The sequence below is a fragment of the Linepithema humile genome, chromosome 1 (assembly GCF_040581485.1).
Source record: "Linepithema humile isolate Giens D197 chromosome 1, Lhum_UNIL_v1.0, whole genome shotgun sequence".
Taxonomy (NCBI): Eukaryota; Metazoa; Arthropoda; class Insecta; order Hymenoptera; family Formicidae; genus Linepithema; species Linepithema humile.
In genome coordinates this window covers 1,458,498-1,480,316 of record NC_090128.1, presented here as the reverse complement: position 1 = coordinate 1,480,316, position 21,819 = coordinate 1,458,498, and the positions used below count along the sequence as shown (strand labels likewise).

Here is a 21,819-nt window from a genome sequence, read left to right as displayed (position 1 = left end):
ATATTTGATGATAAAATTTCCATGTTTAATGATTGCACAAAATTAAAAATTTAAACAATTTTGTTTTTTAATTTATTAAATAATTATGTTAATTTTTTTTAGCTCAATTACATTCAACAAAAAATAATATGACATAGTTATTAGAGTATAAAAGTAATAAGTTGTAATAGAATTTTTCAAGCGATATTTATGCATTATAATGTCACATAAATTAACCCAATAAGACCGTGTAACTTATCCGTGTTATCCTATGAATTTGTGAAAGTACATAGATCTACATTGTATTAATATAGCTGTAGATCTCCTAGTTGCTGCGTGACATATGAGGAACACAATGGATAAAGGCAGATTTCACAGACACTCCAATCTCAAGTCCGAATTCAGGAACAAGGGATAATCTCGTGGGATAGCTTGCAGCTTGACACATTTCTGCGTTAAATAGATGAGCCTCAGCAATGTCTAATTGAGGGAAATATCTTCTCGGTTCTTTAATCACATGCGGATTTTTGCTGAATACATAAAATCTGATTATTTATTTTTATCGAGTCAGCATATGTGAATGTAAATTACATGTACCTGGGTGTTATTTAAAAACTTGGGAATTATTTAATCAGGGAATTTTTAACAACCGAAATTTTTTAAATAAAATCTGGGAATTATTTAAAAATGTAATAATTTAGAAGAAGAAGAATATCCAAGAATTATATTTCAAACATATCATTAATAATGCTGGTACGTGTGGCTAAAGCATGCAGTTTTAATTATTATATATAGCATTTTGATTATATATGCAATGTGTGCGATCTCGCCAAATAAAAATATAACATTCATTATTTACTTCTTGTTATTTTGCGAATGTATCGTAACAATGGGTAATAATATTAAAACATCCATTAGCTTTGAGAATTCATTATAAATATTTTCATATCTTGGAAATTAATCTAAATTAAATATGAAATGGATATATTTGCACGAATATACACATTTATACGAGTGAACCTTTTCAATAAACGGGTCGTAATGTACTGTACGGGACGAGGTATCATTTCTATGAGATCGATATATGTACTTAGTACGATCACATATAATCCTCTAACAAGAAAAGGTAACAACTAAGAGTAGACTGGGGTTGGATAACTTCGCAACAACAGCACGGCTCTTCGGCGGAATTTCTTCGAGCTACTTTCACAACTGTCGTGGAATTCTTACATCGAGTTCGCTTTCGTGGCGGCGGCTCGCTCCTTCGTGTTCGCTCCTTGTATTTCTTCAATATATATCCGATACTCTCTATCGTCAAAGACATTTGTTGCCGCCGCGGGCGATTGCATTTCTCCCAAGGGAAAACATCAAGCACTATCCAATAAATATTAATATTTCCGCAAAATATTTCTTACTCCTCAGAGATTCGATATGATTTGGAATAATAAACACGATCATGAAAGCACGGAAATTTTAATTATAGTTGTCACGTCGGAAGCTCAAACCGCTCTCTTACGGCGCTTGCGAGCCGTTCATCACGCGATCTAATAAATACAACATTCGTGTCTTAGAAACGCTGCTGCAGTCGTAAACAAACCAAATAATTTCCTTTTATTTCAAATTTGTCGTACATTTTTATTTCGCCATTTTCTGATTTATTATCAATGTAAGATAACAAGTACGTTATCGAAGAATTAATGCATTCTATACAAAGTAAATTTGAAAGAATTGCCATAATTTTGCTTATCGAAATGTCACGTAGAGCGACGTAACACGTTTAAAAAACAGGTAATCGGTAAAAAATAAAAAAGAATAAAGAGAGAGTAGGCCGGTAAAAGTGGAGAAATTTGTATTGCCTGTTTTGAAGGCACATCTTGATGCAATATTACCAGCACGGAAGACCAAGAAATAAATTTATTTGGGGATCATAAGTAAATTTGTCGTATATTGTGTAATTTATCATCAACTGTTTGTCTTGTTTCACCCTGATGGACACGATTCGCTTCTACTTCCTCAAGTATGCCATAATACTCTATTAATTAAGATAGCATTTACACTAAATACACAGGATGAAGTACTTGAAATTACCACCTCGAATTACTCGTAAAATATTGAGATATTTACAATAGAAGTTTTCTAATATTTGAGGTGGTCATTTTAAATGTCTCATATTGTAAATTAGAGTTTTTCTGGCAAAAAATATATAATTCGAATATTTTAGAATAAGAAACTTTGTTTTTCTTTTTTCTGACTTAATGATTGCAATTTTTCATTTAAATTTTTCATTAAAATTATGATGAATTCCAACGTTTTGATAAGAAACGCAGTTTCCGATGATCGCGTTACACTTTACAACGTTATAGAACTTTCCAAGTTTGCGCATTTTGTTGCTCAAATCGCTCTTTCACTGCACCTGCGAGTCGTTTATCACGCGGTCTAATAAATGCAACATTCGCGCCTTAGAAACGCCGCTGCGGCCGTAATAGTTTATGGCAGCCTGTTTGTTTCGAAAATTGTACCGACCCTTCGCGAGGAATAACGGAACGACCGCTGTAAAGAGTTAATCGCATATCTCTTCTTGTCTCCATTCAGCCTGCCACCCGTTTCGCTTTCATCCTCTCCTCCGCGACTCTTTTATTTTGCTCAACCATTTTAAAATCTCTTTGTTCCCATATTCGCGTTGAAAACGCTCATTTTCCATTCTTTCACTTCAAATAAATTTCTTAAGAAGTATATTGCAGGCGCTATTTTCGTGTGCAGACTTGTATACTGTACTTTATCATGTTTCTAATTACATTAATTTCAAAGAAAGTCATTTTGAAGAACATTTTATTATGTGCAAAAATGTTGCTTCAGTTACTCAAAACCTTGTCGTTTATTTTCACATATTATATGGACATTTCTATTTATTTTCTGAAAAATGCGATATATATAGATTCACATTATTTTTTAGATTTGCGTATTGAAAATGCGAGCAATTGCAGATTGAATTAATATAAAATTTCTCATTGCTTTATATCGTTCGTTTATTAGCATTGTTTTATTTCTGCACGCTTCGTGTGACTACACCAAATTGGGAATTTGATCACGTGTCGCATTTCTCTCATACAACACACACATGCACACATAAAGATTTTTGTCTTTGATCATTTAATATAATCTCTGGTTATTAGCGTGCATTCAATGTAGCAAATCAGCATGTAACGTGCATTTATGTGCAAAATGCAATAATGTTGTGTAATCCACCCTAAACTCTTCTCTTTAAGTCTTATTCTGCCGTTTTTCTCAGCATATCAAGTCTTAATAGCTAAGACTCAATTATTAAGACATGTTGGACATGCGATACAGAGTGATGCTTCAGTGATTGGATCGATATGGTGGCATATAGGCAATAGAACACAAATACAAGTTTCATGAGAAGGGAAGCTCGTGATGCAACCATATACGTGTATGAATAATTTCAACTTGGAGTCGCAAAACGACAGAGCAGATTTGTTCACCGATACGTTATTGATTTACCTGGAATATATATGAGTGAAAGTATCATTATGTACAGAGAGATAAAATGTATTATGTATTTACAATTATAAATTAAAAATTATAAATTGAATACAATTTTTATATAAGTTTGTCTTAGTAAATAGTATTATTAAAAAATTGCGTATTCCAGGCGACTGCACAAATTAATGTTACAATAATGAACTACGATATAATAATAAAGTATTCAAGGACAATTTGTAATAGCAGAGAACATTTAATGGACGATCAATTTTATTAAAATATAGTCAAATAAATGAATACGTTTACGTAATTCGAAATGAGTCAATTATTGCGAACAATAATAGTGGGAATAGTGTTTTAACTGAAGAATTTCTAAATCGATTCTACCATTTTGAAATTCTAAGCATAACTTCGACGTAGAGTAGTGGATAATTAACTATCAGGGTGCGTCGAGGTGCGCAATGCGATTCCAGATGGGTTCAAGCGTGATAGGATGCGTCACAGTTAATCAGTTCGAAGCAAAGCTCACGGGGCGGTGTATACACGGTATACACCGGCGGTACGTAACATGCCAAGAGAGGCTCGCTTCTTCGGCGTGCACGTAAGAGATCGTGCTAGATCCTACCTGGCGGTGGAAAGATCCGTGTCTTCAGGATTCAGTCATGCTGTCGGTACGAGTAGTGATGGCACGGCGCACTTCTATTTCCTGGCACAATATAATATGGAAATTCGAGTATTGCATATTTTACAAAGTACTTTTGGAAAATATATATTCGATATAAAAGTAAATTAAATTTTCACAAAGTCGAAAAATTCAAGATACAAAATTTAAGTTGCTAAAGAAGCTTTTTTTACCTTTTTTAATTTATTGTAACGTTGAAAAATATTATATTTCGGCAAGCTTTATTGTTAGCTTATTGTGAATAAGAATTAACAATCGCTTTGTAGTTTAGTCAAATAAAAATTATAATTTGTATAGCCACTTTGTATTATAATTAGTCAAATAAAAATTACAACTTGTAATTTATTTTGAAATTTTAATATATGATGCACCAGACGGTTGCATCGCAGATGATAATAGTAGTTGCAAGGCGTTGCTTCCATCCACGACAATCGCATGCATAATCCATGTCTCGTTCGCGCGGTTATGACTGAGGAATCATGAGGAACAACCATCTACGCGTACGAGATCCATTCACGTCGTCGTCGTATCTCATCCGACGTTCTCCCTGCTCTTCGTCGTCGCGCCGACATAGCATTTTCGGTAGAAAAAGCGCAAAATCGCGACGCAAGAAGAATGATTCGGATCGGTTATCTATTTGGTTTGGTAGAAGCGTTGAAAGAGGAGGAAATGGAACGCAAAGCGAAATGCGGGTAGAATAAATTGAAATTTGCGCAAAATGTTCGAGAATTCTCAATTCTTCACATAATCTATGTTTCTGACAGGATTTTAAGTGTTTAAGTTATAATAATAAATATTTAGCGAGTAAGTTTTCAGTGAATTTTATAACAATACTATACGGAAAGAACATTTTTGCTGAAAGGTCTAAAATCTATGTCAGATACAGATCTGAAAATATATTTTTGTGGACATTCAAAATTTCTTTCATATCGCAGCAAAAGTTTCGAATGCTCTATTAATAAATTTTCATTGTCCAACAAAATTTATTTTTAAATCTGTAACTGGCACAATTTTTAGATCTTTCAGCAGTGTCCTTTCTGTGTAAAATTACCACTTCGGCAATACTACAATATAATTTATATGAATGCTTACGCAAATTTCTTTTCACAATGTAAAAGCATACATTACATCGTCTACTTTATGTGTATGACATACGCTCGTCTCCTGTTTGCATCGACGCGATGTGCACGCATACGAAAAACACACTGTTGCAAAGTTTTAACAATACATTTTTTTTCGCACTCTCGACAGATCAAGTTTTACTAACAAAAAGAAAACAAAAATAAAAAATCCTAAAAAAATATGTGATGGGAAAACAAGTCTTATCCTTCGGGATCGTTGGTTATGTTGGTATTTGGAGACGAGTTGCGATTAATCGCGATTAGTCCACTTGTATCTCTATTCCGTCACGCAATTGAGAATCTCTCTTTCTCTCTTTTTCTCAGTATGAACAAGAGACAAATTTTATTTTTAATTCTTCTCATATATAAAGAAATAAAATGTGCGCATTTTATTGCTTGAAAAATTAAGGCGATTTTGTGCACCATTTTTTATCTGCGTTGTGTAATCGAGCACTGATATTTATAAAACGTTATATTGCAATATTTGCAATCTATAAATGCAATATTTGCGCTTGACAAATAGCATTTCCTATCGAAAATAAGAATCATTCGTTCAATACTAAAATTTAATTAAAAACTTTGTATTTTGTATTTTTGGAAGTTTTTATTAAATATTTTGACGTATTTTTCCTCAAACTTCGTGTTACATAAATTATTAAAGAGATATAATGTATAACACAAATAAACGAAAAATATATGTCAAAAAAATATTTTATATAAAGATGTAGGAAGAAACATTTTATTAATTTTGCTTTTAAAGTTTTAAATGGAAAGTATCGAAGCGAAACTTTATTCCATACCCGATAGTGCATAGTATATCCGGATATACGTGTCGAGACGAAGGCAGGAAAAATATCGGGTGAGTGAATTCAATCAATTAACTTGCCCGTGAGCCGAGTGAAGAGTCGCGAACAGTGAATTACGCGGTTTTAATTAGTTAAATTGCAAGTTTAATGAGATAGCGTGCAACCGCGTTGATCATCCAAGAGACTGGGCAGTTAAACGACTTCGTCAGAGGGTTGATGCGAAAGTTCACTTCCGCCGCAAGTTTTGCCGCTCGTGTGTTTGCTAATTCACGGCGGCTTAATCAAGCGCGAAGCTACTGCCGGGATATAATCGCGATGCGTTTATTTTAGCATTGTTTATTTTCTAACGTCGCGGTCATGCACATTTATTAACTTGATTGATTGTAACAATTGATGAATGAGACGATTGGTCCAATTAAATTGAATATTAGTCAAATCATTAATTGAAATATTTTTTACATGAAAAAAATAATCATTGATTATTTGATTTATTTTTTAATGATTATTTTCAACTAGAAACTTTTATCCATTTGTCAGTTATTGCCATAATAATTTCTGTACATGTTAAAAATATATTTAATTATATTAAATCGATTATTACAATACATATCAACACATAAATTTTCGAGTTTATCTAATATGTAATTAATAACATTAATTATTAGATTATATTCTCAATAATTACAAAATACGTTTGGAACAATATAATAAATTTTTCTTTAGTTCTCACTTTGAATGCAAATCATCTTTGCTACGTATTCATCTACGTAATATCGCTTTCGCATAAGTTGACAGAAAACATCTGTCGTCATCAACTTTATGAATCGACATTCATAAATATCTTCCATTCATACCATTCGTATACCTGCCACGTATAGTTTTCGTTCGTAATTAAATTGGGACAAGGATGACATTTGTATAAGTTTTACTCAAGTCACGTAACGTTAGGTAAATCCAAATATATTCGCGTGGCCCAGATTGGCTTCGAAGTTTAATACACTTGGAAGCGCATAATCAGGAAATATTCGAGCCGAGTAAAAATGTTATACCTTCGATATGAGAATTCTGAAGAGGAGTACTATTACAGGTACAACTTTTTTTTTTCATGTAGCCTCTTTCAAATGTCACCAGTGGAAAACGAGGGCAGCTATGAAACAGCGACCCGAAGTGAAACATAAGCTTCCTTCTAGTATAACGTGTCGCTAGAATAATGCAGATTATAAACATGATTTATGAAAGGGCAATGGATATCATGTGTCCGCGCTTCAAGATACATTTAGCGATGTGCACGACATATTAGAAAGCGCCTTTAATACGTATACAAAAGGAAAAGAGAGCTTTGTAGAGAAAAATAAAGCTTAAATTTTTGTTCGGATTATGCAAGCGTAAATCGGTAACGTCTTTATTTTTCTTTAGAACGATATTTCGTGGATATATTTTATATATACATAAATATACTTATTTTTATACAATTAAGCATTACGTGGAATTTTATAATCTTATAATTTATTTTTGGAAATTAATTTTTGTTTAAATTGTATTCAGGTTTATAAATTTTTATTTGTTTACACTTAAAAATTATTTTTTAAGTATAAAATATTTCAGAAGTTTTTACAATGTATTAATAATTATTTTCATCAGTAGTAATTATTTTAATTTTACGTCAGAAGAGCTCTATATATGTATATGAAATTTTAATCTAAATATCCTGATAATGAGTATAATTTATGAAAAGCACTCTACTTTCAAGCGTTCATACTTCAGAAATTGTTCATGATCCAGCACTTTCGTTACGGAAAAATTATTGGCAGATTAATCCGAGAATCCGTAGGCAAAAAGTGTGCAAAAACCTTTTGCTTATACTCTTTTATAATTTAAGAGGCTTTTTAAACGGCACTCGATGGAGCAAAGATGCGGCACGAGTTCGAGCGCCACTCGACGCCTCCGTTTCGGCGGTTTCGGTCCGCGGTCGTAAATTTTCGACCGCTGACGGTATTTTCGGTGCTGACCATCGCTTTTTCTCGCGCGCGCGAGCGAAAAGTGCTGTCCGCGGATAAGAATTTACGATGAACGATGAAGCCGCACGCCGGCGAAGGCAAAGAAGGCCCAAGCCCCCTTCCATACTTCCTACTGTCTTCGATAGATTCAGAAGAATTATTAGCGAGAGTGAGAGAATGGCGGAATCTCGTCGGGAAGCTGCTCACGTAGCCGATACATGGCGCGTCTGAGAGGGACTTATGAGCGATCTTCACGTCGCTACGAATTCGGCAGCGAATTCGATCTGAAAGAGAGAGAGAGAGGAAAAGAAAGAGGCGGAGAACGAGAGGAGTGAAAAAAAAGTGTGGCCTATTACTTTACACAGCATTTCAGAGCATATATCCCGCATAATTTATAAAAGACCGATCGATGGTCCCCTATTCAGTTTTCCGTCGCCCCGAACACCTCTACGATATGCGTCGCGGTATCGATGTCCGATATACCGAAGGTTTGATTAATGCACCGAATTTGTGCTATGTATCGTGCATAGCGCTCGCTCGGTCTCCCGGCAAATGCTGCCCGGGTCGCGATAGATTTAATGACAGCAGCTGCCGCCTTTGCCTGTTCCGCCGCGCTTTGCTGCGGGGATTATTTCGTAGTTAATGAACGTTTGTAATTGATAACTTTATCGCGACATGACATGAGGAATTGTAAAGAACATTAATTATGGAGGGGTCTATACAATTATTGCTCGACGACGCGCTATTATTTGGTAAGAGGTCATTCATTAATATACCAACGTCGAGTACCAACAATAATCTCTGATTTTCCCTCGGCAATTTTTTATAACACTTTAAAAATTGCATCTATATCAACGTAATAGAGTGCGGTTTATTCTTTATGCAAATTTGAACTAATGAGAAGAAAAAGTATAAAAGAATTTTGTAAATATCGCATTATTTTAAAGTTACGCGGGCTGTAATATTTATGACTTTTGACTATTTCCAGCTGTAAATTTACGGAGCTTGTGCTGATCGCCTATCTTTCTTTCCAGTGTTCAATGTAGCACGAACGAAACGACAAGCACGAGCAAACTGCAGATGCGATCATTCGGCATCGACGACCGATTTGCTATAAAGCCTATGCGATTCCACCGGAGTATAGAATATGTAATTTATTGACAATTTGGAATCACCCGCGAGGAAAAGGCGGATAAATGTGCGCTATCAACGTCGTATGTTCCAACCACTCTACTTTCAAAACCAGCTACTTTCAACTAGAAGCGTTCAAAAGCCATTCTTTTTCTAAGAAATATTAAAAAAAGCTCAAAATTTTTGAGATATGTAACATGTTGATTTTGATTAATTATTTCTGACTAACTTTCGACGTTGAATGCCTGGATCAGCCTGGCAAAGCAAAATAAAAGTTTTTCAAATCGAAGTATTAAAAAATATCAGTCATGTTCGTTTCCAGCCGCCGACTGAATTTCTGCACAAGTTTCGCTAACAAATTGAACACGGACACGGATTTCACTGTACTTCATCATGGTCCGCACTCGCCCGCGTAACAGCCTTTAAATTCGCGTTTACACGTGTCGTCGTTCCAAGCCAAAGCGGAACGCCCGAATAAAAATGGTAGCGCAATGCGTTTTCGTTCTGCGAATCCCGTACGAAAAGCTCAACGCCGTCGATGCGACTCCGCCGCGACGACCAGCTCGCCGCTCGTAATTCTCCTCAGAACGAAATAAAATACGAACGCTGCGACTGTGCGACTTTCATGTCTTTGCTTTCCATATTTTTCCGTAAAATCAGAAACACATAGTTCGAAAACACTATATAGATTGTTTTTACCTTTAATGATAAAACTATAGAAACAAATCATAAATTTATTACTTAAATAAATATATTGAAGATAAAATGCAATTGCAGTGAGGAAAATATTCAATTATATTAATATCTTTAAAAATTGAAGGAAAATGAAGGATATGATTGCGCATCATTGTGGCGCGTCTAGCTTTTCAATTAGCAGTTAAGTATATCAATTAACAACGTAGGACTAGGGGACGGTCGCCTACACGTGGACTAACCAGACGGAAGGAGGCCTCTGGAACATCATTCTGCGGGAACCATAAGAGAAGCAGAAGATTATGATCGATTGAGGGAACTAGTCATCCGTATCGCGGAAGGTCACGACCCCAATAATGGGGAAAACGACTAGAGAGAGAGAGAGAGAGAGAGAGAGAGAGAGAGAGAGAGAGAGAGAGAGAGAGAGAGAGAGAGAGAGAGAGAGAGAGAGAGAGAGAGAGAGAGAGAGAGAGAGAGAGAGAGAGAGAGAGAGAGAGAGAGAGAGAGAGAGAGAGAGAGAGAGAGAGAGAGAGAGAGAGAGAGAGAGAGAGAGAGAGAGAGAGAGAGAGAGAGAGAGAGAGAGAGAGAGAGAGAGAGAGAGAGAGAGAGAGAGAGAGAGAGAGAGAGAGAGAGAGAGAGAGAGAGAGAGAGAGAGAGAGAGAGAGAGAGAGAGAGAGAGAGAGAGAGAGAGAGAGAGAGAGAGAGAGAGAGAGAGAGAGAGAGAGAGAGAGAGAGAGAGAGAGAGAGAGAGAGAGAGAGAGAGAGAGAGAGAGAGAGAGAGAGAGAGAGAGAGAGAGAGAGAGAGAGAGAGAGAGAGAGAGAGAGAGAGAGAGAGAGAGAGAGAGAGAGAGAGAGAGAGAGAGAGAGAGAGAGAGAGAGAGAGAGAGAGAGAGAGAGAGAGAGAGAGAGAGAGAGAGAGAGAGAGAGAGAGAGAGAGAGAGAGAGAGAGAGAGAGAGAGAGAGAGAGAGAGAGAGAGAGAGAGAGAGAGAGAGAGAGAGAGAGAGAGAGAGAGAGAGAGAGAGAGAGAGAGAGAGAGAGAGAGAGAGAGAGAGAGAGAGAGAGAGAGAGAGAGAGAGAGAGAGAGAGAGAGAGAGAGAGAGAGAGAGAGAGAGAGAGAGAGAGAGAGAGAGAGAGAGAGAGAGAGAGAGAGAGAGAGAGAGAGAGAGAGAGAGAGAGAGAGAGAGAGAGAGAGAGAGAGAGAGAGAGAGAGAGAGAGAGAGAGAGAGAGAGAGAGAGAGAGAGAGAGAGAGAGAGAGAGAGAGAGAGAGAGAGAGAGAGAGAGAGAGAGAGAGAGAGAGAGAGAGAGAGAGAGAGAGAGAGAGAGAGAGAGAGAGAGAGAGAGAGAGAGAGAGAGAGAGAGAGAGAGAGAGAGAGAGAGAGAGAGAGAGAGAGAGAGAGAGAGAGAGAGAGAGAGAGAGAGAGAGAGAGAGAGAGAGAGAGAGAGAGAGAGAGAGAGAGAGAGAGAGAGAGAGAGAGAGAGAGAGAGAGAGAGAGAGAGAGAGAGAGAGAGAGAGAGAGAGAGAGAGAGAGAGAGAGAGAGAGAGAGAGAGAGAGAGAGAGAGAGAGAGAGAGAGAGAGAGAGAGAGAGAGAGAGAGAGAGAGAGAGAGAGAGAGAGAGAGAGAGAGAGAGAGAGAGAGAGAGAGAGAGAGAGAGAGAGAGAGAGAGAGAGAGAGAGAGAGAGAGAGAGAGAGAGAGAGAGAGAGAGAGAGAGAGAGAGAGAGAGAGAGAGAGAGAGAGAGAGAGAGAGAGAGAGAGAGAGAGAGAGAGAGAGAGAGAGAGAGAGAGAGAGAGAGAGAGAGAGAGAGAGAGAGAGAGAGAGAGAGAGAGAGAGAGAGAGAGAGAGAGAGAGAGAGAGAGAGAGAGAGAGAGAGAGAGAGAGAGAGAGAGAGAGAGAGAGAGAGAGAGAGAGAGAGAGAGAGAGAGAGAGAGAGAGAGAGAGAGAGAGAGAGAGAGAGAGAGAGAGAGAGAGAGAGAGAGAGAGAGAGAGAGAGAGAGAGAGAGAGAGAGAGAGAGAGAGAGAGAGAGAGAGAGAGAGAGAGAGAGAGAGAGAGAGAGAGAGAGAGAGAGAGAGAGAGAGAGAGAGAGAGAGAGAGAGAGAGAGAGAGAGAGAGAGAGAGAGAGAGAGAGAGAGAGAGAGAGAGAGAGAGAGAGAGAGAGAGAGAGAGAGAGAGAGAGAGAGAGAGAGAGAGAGAGAGAGAGAGAGAGAGATATCAATTAATATGTACTTGTGTGGTTAAAAATAAAAACAGAAAAATAAAACAACAGTAGTGTGATAGTCCTGCGGAAATATTTCAATCTAGAGTGGGCTACTGTTGCGAGAGTGCAATATCCGTCGGCCAACTGGCTGATACTTCTGTTCTGCGGGATAAAGTCATGTGGACGTTAACGCGCGGATGCACTTAAGACCAGGTGGCGGACCTCGGCGTAAAAGGAACATTCGTCTTTACGAAGACGACTGTAATCGCGTTAACCACTGACAGGTACGGTCCTGTAATTTCCTACGGGCGTCACAGTGCGGTCAAGCAAGTTCTCTCGACGTTTGTCGCGACCGCATGAAGCAACTTGGCGGTCCTTGATGGCGCTCTACTCCATCAATCATTATTATCAAAAATAGAAATCATCCAGCGAAAGAATAAGTGTAATATACTGCCATCAAGATTTACGATAAAACGGAATTTATGTTTTTTTCAGCACAAATGCGCACTTCTCGAAATGCGCTCGATATTTAATTAATTTGCCTGGAGACTCCGCAAATTAATTAATTGTCCCGCAACGTTTCGATTAACAAATATCTAGATTGAAAGCACCTCCGGGCGCTGCCGCTGAATAATAGAGGCAATCGACGACCGCTGCGTTCATCGTTGCAGCTCGGGTAGCTTTATTCTTTCAGATTGCTCAATCAGATCTGTTAATTGCAGCTTTACTCGAAAAAGGCTGTAGTCCGTGTTGTAGTCGACACGCGATCGTGTTACATATCGCTCCCCCCTGATCACGCGAATATTCGATTAAACGAAAACCGCGCAGTGGCTGCCGCATCGGAGGATGCGCCGCCGAACGTTTACGGTTTTAATGAACGCCTCCCAGTTGATGAGAGAGTTTGCTGATTTTGGGTGCAAACTCGGGCGGTGAACTCTCGCTCAACTTGCTGCACAAAGGCGAGCGGTGACTGCGAGCCGAGCGAATTGTATAATGAATTATGTCGAGATTGTTTCTCGGACAAAACGCATCGCTGTGAGTCCATCTATTGTGTGATATGAAGGTACGCAATATTTTAGGAAATACGGGCTTTTACGCTGAAATGGCTTACCGCTGTTCTGTGTAACTAATTTCCCAAGAAATTGTAATTCTACGGTTAATTCAAGCAGTTATTTGGAAAGACATGGTGATTAAATGGTTAAATATTTAACTTAGTCGATTTACCGTGTTAAATCACGCAAATTTGATCGAAATTCACGCTCAATAAGCTAGAAATTCAATTTCGAAACAAGAGACGTTCATGTCCGCGTGTTTTAATCAACAGATAAAATATAGATACAAATATTTCGATATTCTAAAAAATATACTTCACAGTTTTGATTAAATATTGCAATTGCATATCACTCTATGAATTCCTACAATTGCCAATTTGACTGCGGTGAATGGTTTCTTCCGCTCAGTAATTTGGTGTCTACGACGCATAAGCGTAATTTCATATTTCATTATAATAAGAGCGAGACGTTTCTCGCATTTCAGGCAAAACTTAAGCCAGCGCGTCTTAAGGTAGCGCACGAAAGGCACTCGCGTTTAGAATGACTGTCATGTGCGCGAGCGTCATTCGACTGTCATGTAGAACGACGCAATTGCCTGCAGGATAGGCATGCCGACGTGTGTTCAGCACGCCGCACCGATCCACGGGTTCAGAGAGCATGGGTTATGAGCTACGGAGCTTTTCAGATTATGTCCCGTGAAATCCCGCGTCTAAGTCTAGTCTTAGTTCGGGATAGACTCTACACCAGATTTAGATCTGGATCTCGAGGCGCACAGGTTAACTGGGGATTCCATCTTAAGCGCAGCTTGGAATACCGGATTTTCGTCCTGAGTAATTTCGCAGCGGTTGCATGGAGTTATTGGTTTCGTGCAGATGCGAGACGCGCGAGTTCATAGACAAATAATCTCTTAATGATACTCCGTGATATAGTATTGTTAATAAATACACGCGACAAGATTCTTTCATCGAATCTCTAAAAGCGCAAAATAGAATACGAAAGATTTAAATTTGTTTTTATCGATGGCTTACATTTTTACAGATATGCTGGTTTATTATATAAAAAAATTAAGCGGTATAATTAAAATTATTTAGAATCGCTTGATTTGTAAAATCAAAGAATGGTTTCTTGCGTTTAAAGTATTTTAATTTTTTCTGCCTCAATATTTTAGTAAAATTGAATAATCGAATCGAATAGTGCCTACTTGTAAGATTTGAGCGAATGATTTCACTTTTAATACTTACAATTAGAGAGATTAAATTATCAAGTTATAAAATAATGGATAATTTTATGACGATTTTATTAAGTGGTTCAACCAAATTTTTTTCTGCAAGTCTATCTAAAAGAAATGTGTTAAGCACGAAGAACCTAAAAGATCTTTAGTAATGTTACGACACCATTTAGTTTCAATTCATTTCAGTAATTCTTATTTCTTTTCTGATCGTGGACATTCGGAAAATTGGCGGATACGTAAAATAACGCTTTTGTAACTTCTTCAAATGAGAAGCGTTCCGCGCGATAAGCCTGGAATGCGCTTAAGAAAAACAAAGGTTACGACGTCGTTGCCACTGTGGGAAAAAAAGGTGTTCTTTCACAGCGAGGAATCTCATCTCGGTAAGATCTTAACTGTCGAAAAACCATTAAGTCGTTGAACGTTTTATGAAATTGAGGTCTTAACGACAATGATAACGATAACTATTCGTAGAGAATACGTATAAAAACAAATGCTTATACACGAAAATATATATTTCTAGGAACGAAGAAGGACTTAATAAGTGGCCAAGTCATAGTTAAAGTAAAATAAATACGATTTTAACTTAAAAACGAACATTTCGGATTTGCATAATTTTAATTAAAATCAACAATTGGAACTCTTGGATTATTATAATTGCGAAAAAAGTATAATTATTTTTCAAGTATTTTATTATAGATCTTTTAAAATTAACTAGTATAATAGATTTTTCCTTCAACTAATCTTGATACTCGAAGTCTTGAAGTTATATGATGACATAGTGGAAGCCATCGTATGAACACCATGGTTTTCTCGAACTTCAGACAGTGATTGTCGTTTCATCGTTATAGCATAATACAGTTGAACACAGTTGTATCTCTTGCGTAGCGTTCTCACAGCGAAGACGCACCTCTCCGGTAACACGCGTACATGTACAGATTCAGGTGCAAAGATACAACATGCGAATGAAGAGGGAAGAGACGGCAGTGAGGGACGAGTTTAGTTTGCCAGAGTGAAATTTATTGGAGCGGAAATGATTCCATTACCGCGCGCCAAAATAGATTACGCCACTTCTCGGCGTAGATGAATTCGGCATGAACTGTTTCGCGGATGCAATTGCGTATCTGTCGTCGTGTTCATTAAAATATTTTCAGAAACCTCAGATTAGACAACCGGAAGATAATTGATATTATAACTGTCGAAAGAATGACACGATCTGTGAAATGCAAAAGCAAAATTTATATTCGTCACTTTTCCAGATTTATGATAATTAACAAAATTTGTTTTGCATAATTTTTGATTAATTAATAGGCATTGATAATATTTAAGATAGACGTGTGTGATATATAGTTATATAGTAATATATAGTATATATATAGTAATGTTTAGGGGAAGATGTAGAATAAAATAATAATAATCTATAGATAACATATCTTGAAAAGCGTGAATTTTTGATGTACAAAATTAAGGTGTTAACAAATATCAGAGAAAAACAATCAGATAAAATGTCAAGTTAAATCAAGTTTGGACTTTGTACAACCGCTCATCAGTCTTATTCAATTGTGCTTCATCTTTCTGCGCTGTGTCTATGCAATCGTAATTTTGGTCAGAAAGTTTGCTTGTTTGACCGATCGCTCGACAATCATTCTTAGTTGACATATCCATGGCGAGCACTTTATTATGTTTATTTGCTTTTATTACCACATTTTATTATATGACTGTTATTTATTGTGTAATTGAGTTCAACTACCTAACAGTAACTTGTCGATACAATATGTTATTTATTAGAAATTTATAACTGCAATTCATCACTGATAAGAAGTTTGTACTAACTCTATTCTTTTTTCTGTTGCAGGTAAGTGTCAATCGCGTTAGGATTATATCAATCATTACGCAATCGGTGAGTCACTTTTCATGCACTACCAATTTTATCATTGGTGATTACTGTTAAAGACAACACCAGTTTTAAATAAAATAAATCATATTTTTTCGATTGCATTTGCAGGTACGTAAATTTGTGAATATTTAGTATTATTCAATATGATGCAAATTTTATTTGTCGAGCCTCTAAATCTATTTGATTGATTTTACTACGGAGTAATGTAATTCCCAATTTCGGTAAAATTTCAGCAATAAATTTTTTGAAAAGATGCGATACGCGTGCTGGTCAATTTTTATCGGCTATTGATTGTCATACATATTGATTGTCATACTATTATTATTATATTGCATTCCTTGTTAAAACGACGACTGTCAACTGCAAATATCGACTCAAAAATATATGAGCTTCCAGGCGAAATACCGCGAGGTATAAAAAAAAAAAGATATTGCAATAAGATCGTGTACGGTATAATTAGCGATCGATGGTATTTAAATAAGAATTCCTCGGAATTCCGCGCGCGGTATGAATAAAATTCCGCAATACTAAAGCATGAACGTTGAATTGCTTGCCGTTGAGCGGATCGATATTATTTCGTATCGCGGTATTCGGTCACACGTGACGGTCGACGGTAACGAATAGGTTAACTGAGGTTAAATTATGCGGGTCGTAGCGCACGGTTGTGGAGTCCTCGTTCGCGAACAGTATTCTTTTTTACAGTAAGGACGGAAGATTCCTGACGGCGAAGGGTCGAAGAGCATTGAGAACGAAAGTGTTTCCTGAATTATGCGTCGAAAGGTAGATTTTATTTTTGGGGAGGTAAGAGTCGGGGTCGAGTCTTCTCACGAATTTAGGTAACCCACCCGTCCTGTGACGCGAGATATACGAGCGCGCCGGAAATTCGGCGAGGTTGCTGTATTCCCAAGTCGCATAAAAAGTTATTTCAATTTTTCAAGCAGGCGGAAATGCTATTTATCAAAGTCACTTGTGCCTCTTTTGATAAGGTTGTGTAAAGATGATAAAAGGAGGATGAACTTGACTCCGTCGTCTTGTTCCGTTAAAACTAAATATATTGAGTAATCGTGTTGCAGAAATAATAAAATTATTAATCTCTTTGTATCTATATCTTATTTTTTATCTGTCTTTTATCATACAAAAATTTTCATGTACTTATATTCTGCATATTAGAAGATTGCTGCATTAATCATAACTAATAACATCTCATTTACAATTTTACGAGGCATGAAAGAATTGGGTTATCCGGAAAGTTAGAATTTGACGATCGCATCTCATATGCTCGATAATTTATCGTCTCGCCGCCGACCTTGACTTCCTATTAACCGTCGATCCTGCCCGCGGTTTTCATCCGTGAAAAAGGGCTGGCGAATGATGTTAAGCGGCTAACATATTACGCGGCTAACCGCCGCAGGCGGTCGTCCCTCGAATTTACCGCCGTATCGCCCCGAAGCACCGCTCCTCAATTAAATTCCCCCGGGAGAATTAAATCACGCGCGAGGATAGCGGCATTTCTCGACGGCAAGCTCTTCTCAGGACGATGGTAGACAGGTGGCAAAATTGGAGGAGCAGAGGCGAGATGATGGGGAAGAAGAGAGAGAGAGAGAGATGGAAAGCAGTGGGAAGGTGCTCTGAAAATGATTTAATTAAATCGATATTAGACGGGGTCGTTGTCGTGATCCGCTCGTGAGGTAAGAGCCACTTTCAGCACGCGTGCGTGAGTTGTGATATTATGCAAAACGATGCAAACGATTTCATAAATCTTGCGTCTCGCCCCTTCCGCACCGGCGAGTAATAAAAATGTGTGTTGCGCCGGCCGTTTTATTGCTACTCGTTGCCACTTTGATCGGAGGGATTCTCGAAAGGGAAGGGCTTCCACATGGCATTTAGGGACACCTAGGCTAAATTTAAGATCGTCTTAAGAAAAATAAGCTACTAGTAGATAGAAAGTTAAAGTTAGAGAATAACTGATATTATACTTGTAGCTGAAATATGAGAGAGATTGAGTGCGCGTAATATAATTTAATTAAGATTTATAATAATTTTTGCTTTTTAAATTTACTTTCTAAAAGTATATATCTTCATAGAATATATATTTTTTTTATAGAATAAAATTTTAAATGAGCGAATAAAAGAATAAAAAATATTGCAATATTTCAGCGTTATAACGTTTGATGGATTAAATGAATTGTGGCTTTGCGCACAACTCACAAGTATTATTTAAAATGCGTCTTACTTAAAATACAGTATAATTTCTCAAAATTTCAAAGGTTTATTTTTTTGACAATACAAAATTTTCTTAATTAAAATAGAAATAGTTTACATCAAATTGTATTTATATTCGGATTTCTTACTATTTTCGCTGCACATAGCTTTAATACTTGTTTTTTCAAAGTTAGCACACTTTTTAAACGTAAGATTTTTAGTTAAACTTAATAAAATTAATCGCTTTGCTTTTACTGCATTTATATCGATGCTTCATCTTTATATAGTACCAAAGTTTGTTGGCTTAGCACATCTAAATATCTCGAGGCAGTTTTGAATGCCATCGGATGGAAGTCTCGACAGTTTAAACGAGGATTTACTAAGCCTCTCAAACGCACGGCGTTCGTCGGAACAGGCGTGCATTTTAATGGGCTTCTGCGCGGTTATAAAGTCTCTTTTTATAGGCCCGTCGGGGGTTGCGCTCTTTGAAATTCGTTGTTGGAGATTTGTTACTCGACAAGAACGAGGGACTTTTGTCTACGTGCGTAAAGTTATCCGCTTGTCAACGAGAGTACGTGTCACTCTCATTGTTTCTCTGTAAATTACACTCTTGTCAGTTTAACATTGATTGTGGTGCCCCGATAGTCCTACTGCAACAATAAAACTGATACTATCGCTGCAACTATGCTTTGAGCTGCGTGAAGTCATCACTTCTGTGTGTCCGTGTGTGTGTGTAATGCCCTTAATTCGTTGAAATTCCGATTTACGAAGGAATACTGGACGTTTCCACCAATTCTCGTTTGACGGAAAGCCTTTATCACACGGTGATCGATAGTATTGTCGAGTTTTATCTTTCTAAATGTAGGCACCAGGATTGTACGTATTGAATAAGAAGAAAAATAAACAAAAATCTTACACAATATTTAATTATATTATTTTAAAAACTTTATTATATTAACTATATATATAAAACTATATTATTTTAATAATAATTAAGATAAGAAATATATAATAATTATACAAAAAAGTTTTTTTTTTTTTTTTTTTTTTTTTTTGAAAAATTAAACTATATTAGTTTCGTTCTGCTTTTTTTCGTAGTACAGATAAATCTAAAAAGAATTAATATGAATAAATATAATAAAATAAATAAAAATATATAGAGAGAGATAAATAATACTACTAAAGAATCAGTTATAAACTTTTCTATTGCTTTTATTTTACAATTTGTACAATTTTAGAACTTTTATTCGCCGAAATCAACAAAATGAATGGTATATGTGCGTACAACATGAAAAATAATATTTCAAATAAAAATTCATGACATGACTATGACAAAATCTAGTTACAGGAAAAAAAATTTGAAGTACAGTGCAATTTCGTAGAGCCATAGCTACACTAAAAATCGCTGAAATACAGAGAATTTTTGTGTATGTATACATAATGACAGGCTAGTCTCCAGACTGACGTGACATGTTGATTGATTGCATTATAGTCCGTGGTATAGAGAAAGGAATTATTGAACCGTTTCGTCTAGACTTTTTTTTTCACTTCTTTTTATAGACGTCCGTCCCTTTTGCGGCAGAGCGCCTTTTTTATCTGAAATTGTTATTTTATCGTAGAAATCTACTCGTGCTAAAAGAGAAATGTTGATCAATTCGAAATATTGCTAAAATTTGTAATTGGATATGATCAAAGTTTGAAATTTACAAGTTCTTTATAAACATAATTTTGTACTTAAACTTGAATATTTACCGGGGCGCAAAGGTTCAGCTCTCCACGCTTGGTGGCGCTGTCATATTTTGTTTTGACTCACGTAGACGTTACGTGACGCCAGTTCCGCGGAGTCTCGCGACCGGTCGCTACTGTTGTGATATTAGTTCCGCGTTCTCGGAATGTTTTTTGCAGTCAAAAGCGAATTCCACGTAAGTACGTATACCGAAAGTGTCGAATCGAACGAGGAGTGAGTGAGTATTAAATCAACAGAAGTGATCGCGATTAACCGAAATCTTAACCATTCATAATTGATGTGTGCCGCGTCGCGTCGGTGTCCGTAAGAGATACTTTTAATTTTGAGCTGTTTATTCACCGTACCTCGCATGCGATGGAGTTTCGAGAGTGCCAAATAATTTCGACTGTGACGATTAATCAAGGATTAAGCGATCACTGAACTTGGACGATGCTCAGATACACGGTCAGTATATCTCATTTTGTAAAGTTTTTTGCGCGCGACATATCAAGTTTCTGCACAGGAATGCTTTAACACATGAACGAGTGTTTGTCAACGAGTCAAGGCACATTTGAATTGGCTTGTGAAATTCACACTCGTGCAAATTCATGTGTTAAGGCATTCCTGTGACCGTGTGTATACAATTTTTCGCTTGTCGATACGTTTTACGCGTATAATCAGCAAGCGACAAGCGAATTTTAATGTTATGCAAAGCACACGTCAGAATTATCGATTAAATTTCCGAGCGATCAAAATGTTAACCTTACTTTTATGCGAACATTTTACGGAAAAGTGATTACAGCTTTGACATGTTAAAGTAGACGTTTTTCGATTGTGTCGCACCTTTTATTTTGACACATACAGTATAATTAAATGAAACCTTGCGCCCTCTGGCTTTATACATCTGGCGGCGCTGTGATGTTTTGATTTAACTCACGCATTTACGTGACGCAATTCCGCAAAGATTCATGAACGATCGTTATCGCGGCTCTGTGTTTTGGTATGTTTTTGGTTGAAAATATGTTTCGTATATACCAATAAATGTCGGAATTGTTGAATTGCACAATGGGTAATCATTGTGAAATGTTAAATTAGCGGTTGCAATTAAACGAAGTCTGTTTTCATATTCGTAATCGGTGCATGCCGTTTTGCGGCGGCTTGATCTATTTGTTAAAACTGTTTATTTTGTGTAATTTATTTATTGTATTACATATGCGATTGAATTTTGAAACTAGAAAATGATCTTTTGAACGATATAATGAGTAATCAAGGAATTAATTTACGGAAAAAACTTTTGCTGAAAGATCTAAAAATTGTGCCAGATAGATCTAAAAATAAATTTTGTTGGACATTCAAAATTTATCAATAGAGCACTCAAAATTTTTTATTGCGATATAAAAAAGTCGATTTATATTGTAATATTAATAAATACATACATATATAGTATGAAAAATTCTTACTTTAATTTAAACTCAAATAAAATTTATCAATAAAATTTTTGTTTGATTATAATTAGCATAGAAGTTTTAATTAGACACACAAGATTTCTTTAAAATCTTATTTAAAATAAAAATTTATATTTTTTGTGTATTTACTCGGCGTTAAT

The 21,819-nt window shown here is 36.6% G+C and overlaps 1 protein-coding gene across 14 annotated transcripts in view; it reads left to right on the top strand.

The window, feature by feature from the left end:
* The window catches only part of ome (dipeptidyl peptidase 4 omega), a 304,004-nt gene that overhangs the window by 160,035 nt on the left and 122,150 nt on the right, over positions 1–21,819 (top strand). Inside the window, exon 1 of one of the 14 annotated variants that reach the window (XM_012370675.2) lies at positions 20,297–20,678. The exons of the other annotated variants lie outside the window; for them this stretch is intronic. Coding sequence (XP_012226098.1) covers positions 20,664–20,678 — 15 coding nt within the window. The 5' untranslated portion in view covers positions 20,297–20,663. Of the gene's footprint in view, positions 1–20,296; positions 20,679–21,819 lie in introns of those variants that run through there. 14 annotated transcript variants of the gene reach the window in all.